Source organism: Cavia porcellus, unplaced genomic scaffold (genome assembly GCF_034190915.1).
Source record: "Cavia porcellus strain 051 isolate PalLab524CR breed Dunkin Hartley unplaced genomic scaffold, mCavPor4.1 scaffold_26, whole genome shotgun sequence".
NCBI lineage: Eukaryota > Metazoa > Chordata > Mammalia > Rodentia > Caviidae > Cavia > Cavia porcellus.
Genome location: NW_026947509.1, coordinates 40,981,141 through 41,000,461, shown reverse-complemented (window position 1 = coordinate 41,000,461; position 19,321 = coordinate 40,981,141). Strand labels below are relative to the sequence as shown.

Genomic DNA, 19,321 nt, shown 5'->3' with positions numbered 1-19,321 from the left:
GCCGGCAGGGGTCTTGCTCCGTACATTGAGGGTCTCTTCCCAGTCGCTGTTCTCAGGGACCCTTTGTACTTTGGACCCCTTGCCCTATGCCTGTCGTGTCCAGGTGGTGATGTGTACACTGCAGGCAGCGTGGCCTCTGCTGTCTGTGGCTGCTGGCCCCAGCCTGAACAGGAGCCTTGGCACTTTCATGGGTTTGTGGTTTTGGTCATAAATGGAAAATGTAAATGCAAATTCCAGATTATTAAAATAAATTTCCCCCAATATAAACATAACTATAAAAAGAAGGATAATTGTGGTCTCATTGACCTTTCAATAAGAAAATCTAAAAATACTTTATTTTATATGATGTGACTTGGCATGTCTGATCTGTAGAGTATTTGTAATGTGACAATAAATTTTAATCTGCTTGTTTAATGCAGGAAACCAAGACCTAAGATGGCCTGTTGGTATTGTCCTTATCAAATTCTTGGGACAAGATTTAAAACTCTATTTATGTTACACATTTTCCCTTTGCATCTTCCTGGATTAGGAGGAGGGTGAGAAAGGCGTAGCAAACAGCTGTTGGAGACCTGAAAAGATCTCAGGGTCAAACATGTGCCCGGGGGTCCCACTAAGCAGCCAGGCACGCGGATTGAGAGAATCTGAGTTGGTCTAAATTTAAATCTGGAAGGGCCTCCCAAAAGTGAGGGCAGTATTTTCCTTCCACTTTGAAAGCAGCTCTTTTATTTACTTACATCTTCTTTGACCAAGACCGGCTAGGTCTCCAGGGTCTGGCTTTAGTTTTGGTAATGCCAAGTTCTCTCAAAAGCTCATAAATTGTTTTTATGGAGAAGTCGAAGGTGCGTGGAAGTCTACCAAGCCCCAAATGGAGCCAAGCTGGACGACAGGATTGAAATCTGAATTGTGTAGCCACGAGGTATCAGCTGCGTTAGAGGCCTTCCCGTTGCACACAGCACAGGACTCGCTAGGAGACTTGGGCAGAAGAACATGGGAGGGGATCCATGTGCAGAGCGAGCTGCCGATCAATGCAGGCTGTGGCATCAGCTTTCTAGAGAATGCTGGTCTTGGTCACGTGCTCGTGAACACCACACACCCGGCCTCTTTCCGGTCCTCGTGCCTCTGCTCATATGGAGGCTGATCCATTCTCCACGGAAGGGGGCAGCCGTTCCTTTAGAGTGAAACCTGGCTGTGTCAGCTCCTGCACGCACAGAACCCTCGGCCCTTTGCCTTCCCACTCTAGTTCCTGCCTGCTTCCTGTGCACCCCTCACGCTCCTGCCACGTGTGACCTGGGTCCTCCTTGCAGGTTGGTCCTGTGGCTCCTGCTGCCTGGTCCTCCAAGTTTTCCCCAGGTTATCTTGTCTTCGCCTGGCAGTTCCTGTGGTCACCCTTAGAAACTCCACTCAAGTGCCGTCTGTCCCAAAGCATTTCCAACCCCAGGCCAAGTTAGGAGTTGCTCATCCATAGACCTCAACCGATTCCACATGCTGGGCTGCAAGGCACCAGCTGTCTCTACGCTGTTCTTGTGCCTATGACATACTTGTTGCTCAGGAGGCTGAGGCAGGATAATCAGTGTGAGTCTGAGGGCAGCCTGGGCTTCCTAGCAAAGTCAGTGTGGACTGTATGGCGTGACCTAATCCCAAAGAAAATTTTCTTGTTGATAGTGGATGGTGAAGTATTTGAATGAATGAGCAAATAGGCATCTCTTCGTACTTGGTAAACACAGTGGTTCCTTGTGTTGAACATGTTCTGATGCTCACGGCTGTGTTAACCTTCAAGTGAGGAATTTCAGGGAATAGACAGCAGCCAGATGCGTAGGCTGCAGAGAATGTGTGGGAGAAGCGAGCGTGACAGAGGCCAGTGGGGAAGAAAAGCACATCAGGAGAGCCTCGTGCTTCTTTACGGCTGTTTTGGGTGAGAAGACAACAAAATACTTGAAGGGTGCTGAAACAGAAAGAGTATTTCTAGATTATAGGTTAACCAAAGTTGTAATTTTTTGACCACTCTTATAGAAGAAAAGTTAATATTTTAAATTTTTATTATAGTTCACAAACATAGCTCTCTCTCCCCATCTCTCTTATATACAATTTTAAAATCCACCCCAGCCTTAAAAGGCCCTGAGCCAAATACGCGGCAAGGCCCTGGCCTTTGTGAATACCACACATGGGGTGCGTGACAGACCATGAGGTTTTAGGAGCTGAGATTTGTGGATCCCCTGGTGTATATCGTGTTCCCAGTGAAACCAATGTTGTGTTGAGAAGTGGCACGTTCTTAGACTGTTAGTAGTGAGGATAAAGAAAGGCTTACGGTGATTTATAAAACTATTCTTTTAGAAGCTGGGCCTGATGGTGCGTGCCTATAATTCTAGCACTTGGGAGGCCTAGGCAGGAAGGTCAGGAATTAGAGTGTAACCTGGGCTATGCAGTGAGTTCGTGGCTAGCCTGGACTACACAGCAAGACCCTGTCTCAAAAAAAATATTCAGAAAACAAAAGACCGTTTCTGTAGTAGAGCTGCATCAAGTTGTTAGACAACATGGCTTTCTCTTACTGTCATCAGCAGCCCCTGCAACTGCCTTCTCTGTGTATGTGCACATAGCGGATCTGCATGTGTATACATGTGTATGTATCTGTGCATGTACATGAGTTTGCATGTACATGTCTGTGCATGTGTGTGGGTATGTACATGGATACATGTGCACATGTGCACACGTCACAGCTCTTCTTTATCAAACATAGCCACACAGAGCTATTTCTGCAGGTGTCACCATGAACACAGTGTAGCACTGCAGCATGGGTGCCGGGGGCTGGGTCGGCCGGCCTGTGTGCACAGTGTATGTGCTGCTGACGTGAGCCCTGGCCCTCTCGGTTAGTGATGGTTGTCTGTCTCCCCGCTTGTAATTTTGTGATATTGGCCTCATGCACAAATTGTTTTGTGTCTCTCTGTTTCTTTACAAGTTATTTTTCAAGTCGCTGAAACTCACTTTCAAGCTTAACAAAATACCCACAAAGTCCATCATCTATTTAATGTTTTTGGAAACCTACCAATTTTCTCTAAAAATATTCATTGACACAAAATGACCTAAAAGAAAGCAAGAAGGGGTGGCTCTCAAGGTGTTTCTGAGCAGTAGATGTCTGTGTTTTGTTTTGTTTTGCTTGCTTTTTTGAGACAGGGTCTTACTCTGCAGTTCAGGCTGGCCTTGGACTAGAGGTGCTCCTACAACCTCAGCCTCCTGAGTGCATGCATCACCATGAGTGCATGCATCACCCAGCTAGAGACAGATGTGTGAAGTTGCTCTTGTGTGGAGGTACAAAGTTACTAACCCAAGTGAGCATTCTAAAAACATCAGTCCTTTGGACGGGAGATCAAATTAAAAGTTTATATTTGGTAAGAGGTTTAAAGTGTCATTATAATGTGGTTACAAGTGTCATTTTGTATCATCCCATTACCATACAACAAAGCCTGCATCCTTGAGGAATGATGAAAAAACATATATAAGGAGCAGTCCATCAAAATGTTACTATGGATACAGATGCTCTACAGAGACAAGCGCTATATCACAACGGGCAGCAACTCCTACCCAAGTTAAGGACTGGGATAAGTTTGCTGATGCTCTGGAATAATTCAATCCATTTGCATATCTCAAGGCTCACTCTTGGTTTCATATTGGAACTAGTGTGCTCCTTCTCTTCTTTATAATTCTTTTCATTAAAGTCTGTCATAGAGGATTCACAACCCAGAGATGACTAGAGGCCACCACGGCTGACCCTGCTCCAGTTTCTTTAAAACAAAGAAGGGGCGTGTGACACTCCATGAACAAGGAGTAGTTGTCTCTACCTTGGCTACACCTGCCCCTGGCTCCAGGTACTGATATGTGCAGAGCTGGCTAAGCCATTTCCTCTTCCCCTCAATTGGCTTTCAGCAATGTAAATAGGGCTGACTGAGGTGCTGATGTGTAATCTTCGAAGCTAGATGATGACAGTCTGTTTCCTGCCCCGTGGCTCCCCCAACTGTCAGGGCTGTCAGCTGGGTTCAGCCTTGAGAAGAGAGGCTGTGACTTTCCAGGGCAGAAGAAGTTTGCACATCAGAGCTGCAGCACCACCCTGAAAACATTAAATGCTACCTCAATTGTGTTATACAGACAGGTCTCTCAGTATATCCTTCTCTGTATATTGCAGAGGTGATTTCAGGCCTCCTACCGAACCCAGCTCACAGTACTCATGTGTTTCCTGCCATTCTCACAGTCACTCATCCTCAAGCCTCTTTCTTCTTCATGAGTTAATAAAGTCCAGGTTGGGCTCTAGATCGAGGTCCTTGTTCTGGTGATCCCATCTTGGCCGGACATAGGACCCCCTGGGTTCCCCATAACTATAAACATGTCTTAGTGTCTCTATTCTCACCATGGGTTGTACTAGAAGTGGTAGATTGGGATTAATTTATTGGAGTTCCAATAACATCTCCATGGGATTATAGATACAAACCCCCTGGACCATAATGAGGACCAGGACAGGTCCTCTGCACTCTTCGAGCTCAGTTCCAGAGAGTGTTAGCATTTTCACCTCACTGTTGTTTTCATTTCCTTAAAAACAAGTGGGGACTGTCACACCCAGAAACCTCAGGATTGTTCTGTTAAGGTCATCAAGTGATTCCAGGGCACAAACAAGCTTTGTAGACCTTGGATCCTGAGAGGGGCGTCTGTGCCAGTGCAGGATGATGCCTGTGATGTGCCTTCCCGCAGAGACAATGCTGTACATGGTGAGCAGGCTCTCAGGCCAGCCTGGAAAAGACCTCTTCACCCCAATGGCAGCTGAGTTCTTTCAGACTGCAAACACCTAGGAAATGTGGGCAGCACTGTGCCAGCCTCTGGGATGCCAGCCCCTAAAAAGCCTGCCCCTAAAAAGCTCAAAGTCTAAACTGGGCATGGTGGTGCGCACCCGTAATCTCACCATTTAGCAGGCTGAGGCAGGATTATCACAAATTCGAGGTTGGCCTGGATAACATAGTAAGATCGTGTCTTGAAATACAAAACAACAACAAGCAGGGCTGGGAATGTGGCTCAGTGCAGACTATGAGTTCAGCTCTTCCTACTGCAGCAAGTAAACAAACAAATGATTGCATGTTTGAAAATAAAGAGATGCATCCAGTCTAGAGTCTTTTAGCTATGAGGAACAGAGAGGGAAGATAACAACATTTCCTTTTCCTTCCCGGTTAGAGTTTGCCCTGGCAGCCGCCATTTCTGTTTCTGCACTCTCCTTCTCAGACCACTTCGCATATGCTAACCTTCTGTTCCTGGAAGCCCTCTGGGCTCCCCTCCATCAGGCGTGTTTCAGCCGTAAAACTACTCACCTGTGTTTCCACCTGTATCAGAACTTGCAGTCTTTCAGAGAGCAGCTGGTCTAACTGGCTACATTGCAAGAGGAAAGCTAACTTGTTAAACTTTTACTGAAGTATACAGACTATATAAGACTTTCTCACAAGTATCAGTATTCTAACAGGATCTCACCCAATCCAAAGCAAATCTTTGGAGGTGAGATTTTAACAGTGGAATGAAATGAGACTGCACCACTTGAGGGTATACTTAGAAGAGTATTTGTGGTTTGCAGAGCTACCCTGTAAAGCAGGCCTTTCTCACAAACTCTTTTTGAGTTTTCTTCTTCTCCCCACACTGTTGCCAAAAGTACAAACCATTTTCAGTCCTGCCCACAGGAGAGCATCTGATGCGGAATGGAGGGGAGGTGATGGGCAGCAGTGCTGCTTCCTGGGAGGGCCGTGTATTGGCCCCTGAAATGTGTCTGTCTATATGGACACCACTGGTAACCACACACAGGAAAACACAGGTCCAGGCTTTGTGTAGCACCGGGCGAGTCAGTTACCCTTTCTGAGCCACGGTGTCCTGTGTGAGAAGTGGATAATGGCACCATTGCTGCGAGGATGCAGTACAGCAGTGAATGTAAAACATCCAGCACAGTCTCGGGCATACCAGAGATATTTAAGAGTGGTTATCACCACCATCACCGTACACCATCATCTCTACCACTCTCACCATCCCCGTGATCACTACTGCCGCAATCACCATCACCACCACCACCATCGTAACTACTACCACTGCCACCACCACTGCCACTGCCATCTTCAGTAGTGGGCTGCTCTGTGATTTGACAAAACACACACACACGCACACACACACCTACACCTGCCCTGCCAAGTTCGAACTCATGTATGAAAACGGGCACATTGACACTGAAACTCTTCCCACTGAGACCAGGATGACTGCTTAAGGAAGCTGGCAAGAAACTAGGGCAGAGGGCCGGACTGGCAGGTCTTTTTTTGCTAGCAGATTTTGAGACTGCCAAGGGTATGACTGTGTCCTTCCTCCTACTTTTGCAATCTCTGGCAAAAGCAATTCCCTCCACCCAGCACTGGCTCTGGCCCTCTCTCTGTTGCTTCCTGTTACTAGGGCAGGTCCCGCACACAGGATTCACAGCTGCCTCTCCCAGATGAATAGCCAGGGGGACCACACACATTTCCCTGGTAATGAGAGACTGTTTTCAGGAGCGGGAGAGCCGCTCCCCATCCCTTCCTCCCAGGCTGGAGCAGGAGCAGCCATGTGTGCGGCACAGACGAGCTGCAGCTTCGTGTCTCGCTGTGGGGAAGCTCGGAAGAGGCAGAACTGACCTCTGTCCTTCACCTGAAACAAGCACTGGGGTCTTTTCCACAGACGTGCTAGCTGCTGGTGGCGAGGCTGGTGCTGTGCGAAGCGCTGCTCCCTTCTCCCGGGAACTGTGCAGCCCACAGGGCAACTCTGCACAGCACCCTTCTTGGCTGGGAAATGGTGAGTATTTGGTTCAAGCTGCCTTTGCCTGTCCCTGCTCAGATCCGAGCTGCCTAAGGGTGACTCAGGGAACCCATAATTCTAGGCTTGCCCAAGGACCCCACTTGGTACCTCCCTCATGGCTTGACGTGCATTCCAGGAGGAGCAGCTGGAATCGGTCCCGAGACAAATGAGAGAGAAGCCACAGTACTTAGAGGACAGCTTACCTTCTTGGAGGTGCTGAACACACGCCCCTTCCTCTTCAGGAATGACATTAGATTGGACAGATTCATAGACTGAAAAACAACAAAGGATTTCACCTGAGTATGAAAAATTAACAACAAAAATATCAACTTCCTTATCTTCAAACTGGAGAAAACACAGTGTGTATCTTCAGTGCTTAAGACTGAGGTGGGAGCAAGGGGAGAGCAAGGGGTACAGCTGCCCGCCCCCCACAGTGAGGGTTATACATTACCACACACATGTAGTGACAACACCGAAGAGTAAAGATTCACAATGAACTGGATGGTTTTGAGACTCTAGAGATTTCATTATGGAGAGACTACTTTAAAAAACCATTAAGGAGAGCACTGTTTTCATCTAAGATGTCTAAGGTGAAACCTGCAGGGCCCCTGATCCTGAAAATCTTTGAGGTGAACACACCTGGGGAGAGCAGTGTGCCATGCAGGGACTGCGTGTCATGGCTCCCGGGCTGACAGAAAAGCAAAGAGCCCGGGTCCGGCAGGGCCAGCAGATAGGGGCGACCTCAGGCCACCGACTCCGTCCTGCAGGTGCAGAGCCACAGACAGACTTAGCACCCTGCACTGCGATCAGCCGGCCACTGGAGTGAGAGGGTCCCCTCACTGCCTTTTTGCCCTCAACGACAACCTGGAAATGGGTTAGAATGGATGCCGATGCTGAGGAGAGGAGGAGGACAGCGTGAGAGGACAGTTCAGGGAGAGGGAGCAGAAGAGGCTGAAGGAGAGGGTCCGGTGTGGAGAAGAGTTTTCAATGGGAAATTGAGAGAGACAGAGTCACAAGAATGCTCGAAAATTCAAAGTGGAAAAGATTTAGATCTTGTAGGCTCATTACCTAGCCAAACACTTTCATTTCTTTATTTTTGCCTTGTTGTTTCATTATCGATAATAAATATACTAGAGGATGTGCTGTAAATATACTAGAGAATGTGTTTGGATTTTATTGATTTGCTGAGCTAATAGGGCTGGGAAAGCCTACTTAGCTGCACATGCACAGACACACACAAACACACACACACACACACACACACACACACACACACACACACACACACATACACACTACTGAGGGCTGCTCAGGCAGACTGGGACTCTGAGAGCCAGCAGTGGAGCAAACAGAGCCATAATTAGTGTTAATTGTTGACCCCACAGTTCAGGAATAGATGCTCTGGAGAATGGAAAATGAGAACGAACGTTAATTATTGAGTAGGGACCTTGGAGACAGACACTCTGGATTAAAAGGAGAGAGATAAATTGCATAATGAATGTTAATTTTCCCTCCAAGAATTGAGTGGTCGGTGGGTGAGAGGAAAAAGAGGCCAGAGCAGCCCTGGAAAAGAAACTCCCAGGAGCGCAGGGTGAAGGTGCGGGGTCCCTGGGCACCCTCAGCCCCCTCCCCAGCCTGAGTGGGAAGTGTGGCTGGGAGCCTGCTCTCCTGTGCTGACAGTGGGAGGGTGGGGTGGGGGGGGGATGGGCCTGCTGTTGGAGCTCCAGGGCTCCAGGGTGCTGTCCTTTTATTTTAATTAACACATGGGAGACAATGCCTGCACCCCCAGGCATCCCTTAACTGAAAGTGAAAACAGGGAAGAGTTGTTACTAGTGTTAAGAGAAATCCACACACAGTGTGAATGAGGTCCCCGCATCCAGACAGGTGCCATGTCCGCCCCTGCCTGCGCCTTGCAAGTGACAGTCCTGCACAGGATGATGGGGTAAAGGAATGAGACCCCATGGAAATTAATTCAGCCCTGAACACGGCGGGCAGCTGCATGTCACAGCCAAGGAGCCAGGTGTGCACCGCGCCTTCTCCTGTAGGGTCAGTGACGCTTCATTCTGAATCTCTCCTCACACTCTCTCAGCTGCAGTGCAGGGATGAACGGGTCGGATGTTCACAGATCTCCAGGGTGCAGATTGGCAGTGATTACATCCAGGTTTATTGAAAAATACGGTGAATGTGCTGTCATGTATCATCCAACAGAAGGGTCGGGATCTTGGGTGTAGAATGTAGCACCTGACCCTTCGTGACACTATGTGACAAGTCTCAGCTTCTTCAGTTGGGTTTTATTAATGTTTTTGATTTTTTTTTGACACAGAATTCACTGTGCAGTTCAGGCTGGCCTTGAAATCACTGCAAGCTTTCTGCCTCAGCCTCCAGAGTGCTGGGATTATAGGAGACAAGGTAGGTTTTAAATTGTGCCAGAAAGCGTGGATTATGAACAGGACAATTCATTGGAGTTGCATGACTGTGCTGCATAAAATTACATTAGATAGCCAGGCATGGTGGCGCACGCCTGTCATCCCAGCACTCAGTAGGCTGAGGCAGGAGAATTACTTAGAGTTTGAGGCCAGCCCGGGCTATAAAGTGAGACCCTGCCTGAAAAAAATTTATGTTAAATAAAACCACAACACTGTGTTCTCCTCCACCTTATTCACTGGATCTGGGACCATGTACCTTCTCTTCCCCAAAGTCAAAATGACTGTGAAAGAGAAACGTTTTTAATTGACTTAGGACAGTGAAGCAGCTGTGATGGAGAGATTATGACGTTTATGAAGAGGATGAAGAGCGCTGCTTCAGAAAATGGCAAGAAAAATGGGCTGTGCATGTCAGAGTGAGGGGCAGGGCCTCAGGGGGGTTAACAGCAGTGTCTCCTGGTGTAAGACATCTTATAAAATTAACACTCACCATAATTTTGATCACCCTCACAGAAGTTAAGGTGTAAAGTCAACCGCTGTAACAAGGTGATACCGAAAAGTAAACATCTGCCTCTTCATATAAGAGCCTGGAGGGAGCTGGCTGGTCAGGCGCAAAGTTACCCAGGCACCCTGGCTCCCGTCTTCCTGTGCTATCATCACATAGAGTGTGGTTTCTTCTACATGCCGACATGCTTTCACCATCACAACCAAGTCCAACATGAAAGAATAAGGGGACAGTAGTGCTCCTTTCAAGGAACTGACATGGAAGTTGCACACATTACTGTTTGTTTGGTCTTTTTGAGACAGGGTTTCACTATGCAGTTCAGGCTGGCCTTAAGTTCACTTTGTAGCCCAGGCTGGCCTTGACCTGAAAGTGATCCTCCTGCTTCAGCCTCCTTATTGCTGAGGTTACAGAGCACACAGTACTTTTAATTGCATCTCACTGGTTAAAGCTTAGTCATGTAGTCACACCTAGCTGCAAGGGATGCTGGGAAATACAATCCAGGCATGGGTTCAGCTAAAATTCAAGGATGGAAATTTTATTAATAAAAAGAATAATGGAAGAGTGGATATTGGGAACATTAAAGTCTCAATTATTTATAACCTCAATGTTTACAGGCAGCACTCTCTGTGAGTACCAACAGTACCCTCTAAGATACTCAGTAGGTGACAAAAGTCTACTTACAGAAATTTAAATTTAAATTTAAAAGAAAAATTTTTAAAAAGTTAAAGTGATAAAAAGGGGAGGGAAGGGAAATGCCTGGAACTTGAGGCTCAGGCAGCCCTCATGGTGGAACCTAATTGGTTGGCAATGAGTGTGCGTGTGTGGCAGTTGGGCCGGGTGTCAGCATGAAAGGGAGACAGACAGGAGTGGCTAGAGGCAGTGCGCCCTGGGAGGAGGATCTTAGACCTACAGGAAGATTAGGTGTGGAACCTTGGATTTCCCCTATAAAAACTTCATGACTTTGAGCAAATCATATTTCTCTGGGTCTCAGTTCTCTTATCCATAAAATGAGTTTCCAAAGTGGGGCCTCCTGCCTCTGGTGGCCCTGTGTGGACCTCTACAGTCCCACGAGGAAACAGTTTAGGAGGGAAGTGTTAGCCGGGCTGTGGAGACATCAAGAGGGACATGGTCAGTCCTTCCTGCTTCCCCAGGTGGTTCTACCTTAATCTATTGGTGTCCTCGTGAATCTGAGGAAATGCCTGCTCACTGAGCGACACCCATCACTGGAGATTCCCTCCTGACTCTAGGTTCTTCAACGCAGAACAGAGGCACAGGAGGTAGAATTTTAGCATCATTGGCTCTGTAAAAAAGTATCATAACGTGCCAGCAGTGAAGAGAAGTTAACTATGATTCAACACTTCTGATTGAAGCTTTTCTTCAGAAATGAAATTTCTAGTGGATTCAGCCAACTGCTATCTTTGACACTTTTCTTCCTCCTAAAGTAGTGATGATGCCACCTGTCCAGCCAAGTAAAGCTTGGGGGTCTTGGGGCTTATGGGAATCACAAGAGGTTTTCACCAGAGACAGGAGAGTCTTCACTGTCTGTCGGGAGCTCTCTGCTGGTGGCCATTGGGGTGCTATCCAATGTGGCCTGCGGCAGCCCTGCTGGATTTTCTCCGTTGAGGGGAAGAACCTCACTTCTTTCTGGAGTCTGGGACAAGCACAGCTGTCTCAGCCACTGTTTTGCAACCACTGGACCCGTGACACACAGACGGACCTGCCTGCGCCCATACCGGACAGATGGGAATTGCGCATGGTCTCGTTAAGTAGAATTCACAGGGGAGGACCAGAGCCACCCGGCCTTTTAGAAAAAAGGCAATTGCCTTTCCACGTGCCTGGGCCTCACAGGCTCAGCGCCAATGCAGGCAGCCTCACTCTTGGGGCTCTGAATCTCGTGCGAGTGCACTTAGCTGGCAGAGTGCCATTTTCACCCTGCCTCCATCTGGAAAGGCTGTGTGGGGAGTGTAGTCTTCGGCCTTCAGGCATCTTTGGTACAGGAAAGCCCGCTAGCAGGAAACGCTGGATGCCCGACCATCACATCTAGTTGCTTTTCTGTGTTCATGCCTGTGATTGGAGACTAGGAGAACTAGTAACAGCTGCCAGTGTCGTTTCTTACGGGTTATGAGCAGATACTGATTGGGCAAAAGGAACGAGGCAAATCATTACCACGTGGGCCTCCTCTGCCTTCCTTTGCATCTCCCACAGATGGACGCGTTGTGGACCTGTTATTCAGAGCTGATGTCTGGAGAATGGAAATAAATTAGTGGATGGCTGAGATCCTGCTTCAGGATGTAGACGGCAGAACTACCCCCTCTGAGACGGCCTCCTTGGGAAGGGGCATGTTTAGAAATACACGCTATTAGAGCTGGAAGGAACCTCAGAAATCATCAGGTTAGCATTTTCCAAAGTATGTTCCAAAACCAATTTAGATGCACACGGCACTTTGCTAAAAACAAAAGTACCGGGTTGTCAGGGGTGTGGGAAGCGGTGTGTAGCCGCCCCTCAGAGCGCCATGATCCGTCAGCTCTGCAAGGCTCTATGCAGAGAACCGGCTTTAGTCTGATGTTCCAGGTGCATGTGATGGCAGCGCCTTTCTCTTCCCGCATACTGCCTGCCAACCTTCTGTGGGTCAGGAATTTGGGGGACATGTGCTGGGAGGTTGGATACAAGACTGATGTCCCCTTTCCCCATGCGAAGTAGCTGGGCTCCCTGGGAGTGAAGTATTTGCCCCTAGTCACAGAAGCCACAGGCGCCTTCCCTCATGGCCTCACCTAAAGGAAGTGTCCTTCTTTTAGCCCTTTGCCACCTCTTTACGACCACAGCTGCTAAGAGGTAAGCTCCCAAGGGAGGTCATACTTTGTCAAATATCCCTCCAGTGCGAAAGGAAGCATGTTCCCAAGGGGCTTCACAATCTATGTGATTCCCCTGCGACAAACAGGAGAATGGAGGAAAAGTCAGCCACTTAGCACAGCTGGCCCCACACAGCCCAGTGCCTGGAGAGCAGTGGGATATCCTTAGGCCACTCGTTTTTCTATTACCAAGTTGAGGGAGACCACTGCGGAATGGCTCTCAGCAGGATTTAAAACTAACCACTTGGCTCTCTCTGTTTCCCTGTGAGTCTGTCCCAGGCCTGGCCCTCATCCTGAGAAGGCAGAGGATTCATAGAGTGAACCTTTGTGAGTCACTGATCCCGGCTGAGGCCTGTTGTGGCCTATGATGCTGTGAGACCTCCAAGGCAAGATGAGGCCACGCCTGGCTCCCACCCCAGTAACAAACCAGAGCCTGCAGCTGCAGGCACTCACTCCTGTGGTGAAGGTCAACCTGGACATAGGTCAGTTCTCCTAACTTAATGTAAGTTATTCCTTGGAGAAGTCCTTGAGCTGACGCCCAAGGTCCTGCCCAGTTCCCCTGCTTTCCACTCTAAGTCCTTCCTTTGTTTGGCAACCAAATAAATGTAGGTACCCAGAGAAGTTCTTGTCTCAGCCCTCAAAGAATCTCGAATTGTACTAGAGCATTTCGATCCTCCTGGAGCCCTAAAATTACCCCATCTGTCTCTTTTACATAAGCCTTTGCCGGCCACTCATTCAGGGCATTGAGGGCCTGATCAGTCAGGACACCAAGTCTTAGCCCATCAGCTAATGACACCACGTGTGTCAGTTTTCTACTGTGGCAAAACGAATGGCCCACAAACCTAGTGACTGAAGACCTCCAGCCTTTGTTCTTCTATCTCACAGATCTTTGGTGGGAATCTGGGACCGGCTGGGATGTGGGATTCTGGCTCAGCTTCTCATAAGGTCCTGTTGATGGTACTGGCCGGTGGTGTGGTCGTCTGCAGACCTCGTGGAGCTGCGTGTCCCCTCTGAAGGCAGTTGGCTCACGGGGCTGGGAAGTTTGCTTTGCTGTAGCAGAAGGTTTTGTTTCTTGCCTTGTGCACTGCTTGAGTGCCCTCACGACAGACGCATGGCCAGCATTCTCCAGCAGGGTTACTCCAAGCATGGATCGGCTGTGGGAATGGATGGCCCTGTGGTGGTTTGCAGGTGCTGTGTCCCTTCCATCATCTGCTTCCAGTGCACTGATGCTAGGGAGGGTGGAGCTTTGCGGGTGGTGGAGTCACGGAGCTCTCCCCTCACAGGGTAAGCACTGTTTGGCAAGGGGTGAATGCTGGAGGGAGTGGGGTTCTCAGGCTCGAGAGCTGCATCAGTCACTGTGTGAGGGTGGTTACAAAGCGAGGTCCCTGTGTGTTGTTCCTGTCACGTGTTGGCTTCCCTGCAGCCCTTTCTGCCCACTGTGCTGTGACTTAAGCAGGTGCTGGTGCTGTGTTCTCGGCTTCTCAGCCTCGGAACCATGAGCCAAAGTAAACCTCTCTCCTTGATGAGTCACCGGTCTTGTGCATTCAGTTACAGCAGCAGTGGACCAAGGCAGAGGCGGTGGCGGCCGTCACATGCCAGCTCTCCTGTCATGGTGTCCGTTAGAAGGAGGCCACTCTCTCCAGCCCCTCACAGGGCCGGGCAGCTGGAGTCTCCCTTTGGCTTTGAGAAGCATCTAAGAATCTGTAGATGTGATCAAAGCCACCATACCAAGAAAGATTTGCAAGGGTGCAGGATACTTACTAAGTGGAAACAAAAAACAAGAAATGTTTCAAGAGTGAGAAGCCATTGACAGTATGAGTAAATGCTAATTAGAACCCTGAAAGAGCCCAGGAATTTAAATTTACACAGGACCTGAAGTTCCAACTTGAACCCTTGGCACAAACATCCTCGATTTTCTTGTAATAAAAAAACTCCTGAACAAAGGAGCTTCTGAGAGCAAAACATTTCTTGCTGGCACTGGGATTAGGTGACTGATGAAGGACTTGAATCAAGAACAAGCACTTCGGAAAGCCGATCCAGTGTTCCGACTTGTAGCTTTCCAAGTCGTCTTTCTTGAGGCTTTGAATCTGTAAGTGTTGCAATAGCCCAATATGACCAAGAGGCTCAAGTTCCAGCTCAGTCTTCACATCTTTTTCCCCTTTTCTTTTCTTCTGAAGGTTACAGTCTCCCTATGCGGTCTGAAGCAAGATAGCATGATCTAATTGCCTAAGAATTTATTTCCAAATAGTTGTTGACAGACTCTGAATGTCTCTGAAATAGCAGGCAGATCATATTCCTCCTTTGTGTAGGTTTTTTTTCTTTTATTAATAAAACAAAACAATGATTCCCCCAAGAACTTTCCTTTGTGGCACCTGGGGTACTCAGCCAATCAGCTAGCAGTTCTTGGACATCTGATAAAGAGAAGAAGGTCTCAGGACTCACACGATTGGGAGCTAAACAGAAAACAGATGTAGGTAAATACAACAGTCACAGACGAGGGATTGAGAGAAAGAACGGGCTGAGGCTGCACGGAGGCAGTCAGGTGACGAGGTGGATTTGGCAAGAAAAATGTCCAGAAAAGACGAGCTTAACGCGTTTCTAAACACTGAATGGCTTTGTGAGCAGTGTAGAAGGAAAAGCAAGGAGACTGAACGTGTGGGCCACCGAGATGAGAAGCAGAGGGGAGAAGGGCCTGAAGGAGAGGATGGACTCGAGCAGTCCTGGCTGTGGACAGCCAGGTGTAGCTGGGGTAACCCTTTGGCAGGATAGAAGTTCTTTAGGGTCCTTCAGAACCTGTGAAAAACCCCTTCCCATGAATACTTTAGAAGGCTGACCTAGGCAGTGGACCTCACGTGGAGAATGGGTTTAAGATCTTCCTGACCTTGCAGGGTGCCCTCTAATCTGCATCAGGACCCTCAAGCTGGGTGTATGGGTGCATACCTGTAATTCCGGCAGTCAGGAGGATTGCTGTGAGTTCAAGGCCAGCCTGGGCTAAACAGGGAGACCCTGTCACAAACAAACACCGAAGACCAAATAGCTATCTCTAAAGGGAAGGCTGCAGAGAGGGGTGTGGCTCACTGACTTGAGCCATTCATTCGTTCACAGTGAATGCCTTTTTTTGTACTGGGAATTGAACTCAGGCTACATTCCTGACCCTCAATGTATTTTTTTTTGAGAGTCTCGTTGTATAGCTCAGCCTGACCTCAAATGTGTGGCGATCCTCCTGCCTCAGCCTCCTGAGTGCTGGGATCGCAGGCATGTGTCACCACACCTGGCAACCAATGCCTCTCTGAGAAGAATTGAATACATTGTCCTTGAGGCAGGGACAGATGACAGACAGGTCTCCACTTACTCAGCTTAAATTTCATTTTTCTTTCTGAAGTTACTGAAAGATTTTCACTAAGTTCCTCAATGCATGTGTCCTGCAATGCTGGTGTCCATGCACCAGGACCGTGCCGGGTGCAGGGAACACTGGACTCTGCATCAGATTCGACAATGAACTTGAAGCCTGAGTATTTCTTTTTGCGTTTCTGGCTTTTGCCTTACCAAAAAAGAAACTATCTCTTCTGGGACAGAGTAGACAAATGAGCATGGGTGAATGGAGTCGCAGGTGCCCTCTCAGCTGCTGTGCCAGCTGTGCCCCCTGACAACCCCTCCTTGTCTCCCTCCTGCTCTCACCAATCCAGAATCCAGGTATCTGTATACGCAGCTCCTGGTGCAACCTGGGTAGTGATAGATGTTTGACTCTGGATTTGGAACCAAACACGTTCTGTTTTCTTTTTTTTTTTTTTTGTAGCCCATGTACAAGGTGGCTGCTTCAATAGGAGCTGTGAGTTGCCTAGGGACTTTTCAGTGGAGGAGGTGAGGAATCAGGATGCAGGGACTGACCCACTGTGTCTTCCACACAAAGCGCAGGCCGGGTGGGCTTCTCGCCTCTCCTTGCGCATGAATAAGGCTCTCATCTCCTGCCTCCAGGGGCTGCTGGCCGTGCTACTCACGTGTGTCCACTAGGACGCTTTCTGGGTGGTTGGCACTCATCACCGCTTGACTTCATTTCTTTCTTCCTTTCCTTCGCCCTGAGCCAGATCACTCTTCCAAGATATTCAGGTGCTGGAAGGGGCTGCGGAAGCTGCCTTGCTGGCTGCCAGATGATTTCCAGCAACACGCCGATGCACATAGCAGAAGACCTGATCAGATTAACAAGTGGCCGCCTGCACCTCAGAGGTGGTTGGGGAGAGGTGCACGGCAGTGTTTAGTCTTACAAATACCAAAAGAGCTTTAACACACTCATCTGGGCACTGGTGTGGTACACTCAGCCTCTTGCAAGCCATTCCACCCAAAGCTATCTGCAGATGCCCGGCAGAAGCGGGTCATACACACAGGGTTACTGCGTCCGAGCTACAGAAGCACCTCTGTGCTGGTGCAAGGGAGGTGCTGGCTGGCTCGCATCTGTTTTTAGGTGCTGTCTCTGCTGCTGGGAAATTTGGGAGCTGCTGGTAAAATCTTCCCTTGGAAAGCAAGGCCGACCCAACGCCGACCTTCACCAGTGGGCAGAGCCTCAACTCTACAGGGCCCTCGGGCGACATGTGGGATGCAGCAGGAAAGGTCCCGTGTGGGGTCTCTGGAGAGAGAAGATGAGCATGGACCACCACGCTCGGGAGAGTTTGGAAAGGGTGGCCCCTCGGGCAGGCATCCCGGGCCCTGGATGAGGCTGCAGCTGTTCCATCATCCTGCAGCCCGGCCCACAGCACAGGGCTTGGTGATGCTGCTCTGCTTTCCTGCCTACTGGGTGCCTCTGGGAACAGTGCAGCAGCAGCTCAGTGACTGGACCCGGGGAAAGTACGGAAGGGAGCTGCTGCATTTCTTCAGTAACTTACAGAGATGAAGGCATTCCTATAAGTGACAATGAAAGCTAAAGGAACCCCCCCCCCACCTTCCCAGCATCAGCGTACAACACTTGTGCAACCTGGTGTGCGGAGGCCCGGTCCAGCATACACAGCACACAGCAGTGTGGCACTGGACTTCAGCCCAGTTCTGAGAATCATCCCTGAGTCGGTGTCATGTCCTGCGTGCGCCAGGCTCAGTCCCAGGAGACCTCTGCTGCGTTCCAGGGTACGGCCTGTACTCTAGGCCAGCCGACTAGAAACGGTGTCCCTGCAGTCTCTTGGTATGGGACAGTTTGATGGGATGGCTCACTGAATGCAGAGAACATGTGCCTTTGCTGCTTTGCTGGGACATTGTGAGGACAGAGACGACAGCCATGAGTCTAGGAGAGGGCTGTGCAGTGCTTCCTCTCTGTCCTCCCCCCAGCATCTCCAAAGAGCTCAGCCTCCTGTCCACCTCCCCTCTTCCTGGAGAGGGTGGGTGGGACGTGAGAGGCCAATTGTTCTACCCCCAGTCCCTCAGTCCTCTCAGGGACCAGCTCGACTTGAGTCTGGCTATGAGTTTTACCCTAAGTCAGCACTTCGTATAAATCGTTGTTGTTTGAGGAACACCCTATGAGTAAGAAAAGATATTCCTATCACCCCGGAAATTCCTTGGGTTTTAGCTCTGTGATGGGAACCAGGCCCAGAGACAAAATATGTTTCATATATTACCCTCTCCATTTCTAAACCCAATGGCCGGAAGCAGGACAGGCCACCAGCTAGAGGCAGCCCCCAGGCACGACACACACAAACACAGACACATGCATCTTCACACAGAGGTACAAGTATTTGTAAGTGCACATGTGTATGTGCATGCACTGTCTCATGTACTCTCACGTGTGCATAACTGAGGCGTGTAGATGTGCCTACCTGTATACGCGCACACGCACGCACTTGGTGTCATATACAATCATTGACACATATGCACATTACAGGTCTAGATGCATGGACAGGCTTGCACAGCTGCATACACATACATACACCCACACAAGCCTGCAGAGACACAGTTGGAGATACATGTGCCCTTACACACACATGCACACCCTCATGTGTACACTGGAGACCTCTGGCTGCTGTCCTGTCCGCCTGGGCCTGGGCATCTGGGTGCTCTGTCCTATCAGAGGGAGTCTGGCGTGGGTCTCCAGGATGGCCTTGGGGACTGTGCTAACGCACCATCAGGATTAGAAGAGCGTGGCCACCTCACAGGGTAAAGGGTTGGGCCACAGAAGAACGGCTCTGCCCTCTAACCGTTTGTGAGTGTGAACCACACCTTTGAGGAGAGAGGGAGAGAGAATACTGGGAGGAGCAGGGGAGTGGAATTGGATTCTGATCATCTTGGCTTTAAACAGAGAAGCTACAAACAGAATGGGGTTAGTGATCGCGGTACTTAGTTTACATATACAAGCTCCCCACAGGTCTGTTCTGGGGAAAGAAGAGGAGCACGGGGCCTAGTGACCACAGAGGACCCTGTCCCCACATGCATGGAAGAAAAGAAGTGTTCTGTGTGGGTGCGGGCGCTTAGCTCCCTCATCCTGGCTGAGTGTGGCACTCCAGTGCGCACGACTCCTTCCTTACCAGTCTGCCTCGTCCCCAAGGGCCGGCTCCTCCAGGGCCCACCTGTCTCTCTGCAGCAGCACCTCTCTGGGGGTTTCTGGGGCAATTCCCTTGGGATCAAAGGGCCCTGAGCCGTGTGCAGCTGCTGCCACTCTGAGCTCAGCCTTGGGCTCGGTCTTGGGCTGGAGGCGACCTCTCTCTGAGGACACTCCCTGCTGGCAGGGCACTCAGGTC

At 49.4% G+C, this 19,321-nt stretch overlaps 1 protein-coding gene and 1 long non-coding RNA gene across 7 annotated transcripts in view; one reads left to right on the top strand and one right to left on the bottom strand.

The window, feature by feature from the left end:
* Window positions 1–19,321, bottom strand: part of Kiaa2012 (KIAA2012 ortholog) — a 120,275-nt gene that overhangs the window by 64,340 nt on the left and 36,614 nt on the right. For all 6 annotated transcript variants that reach the window (XR_010043490.1, XM_023567003.2, XM_023566999.2 and 3 more), the window contains one exon: window positions 7,035–7,103. Coding sequence is in view for 5 of the 6 variants with exons in the window: in XM_023567003.2 (XP_023422771.1) it covers window positions 7,035–7,103 (69 nt within the window). In the remaining variant the exon portion in view is untranslated. The remainder of the gene's footprint in view (window positions 1–7,034; window positions 7,104–19,321) is intronic.
* Window positions 6,275–7,984, top strand: LOC134473294 (uncharacterized). The gene is made up of 2 exons (XR_010043492.1): window positions 6,275–6,828; window positions 6,968–7,984. It is a non-coding gene; the product is annotated as an uncharacterized LOC134473294 (long non-coding RNA).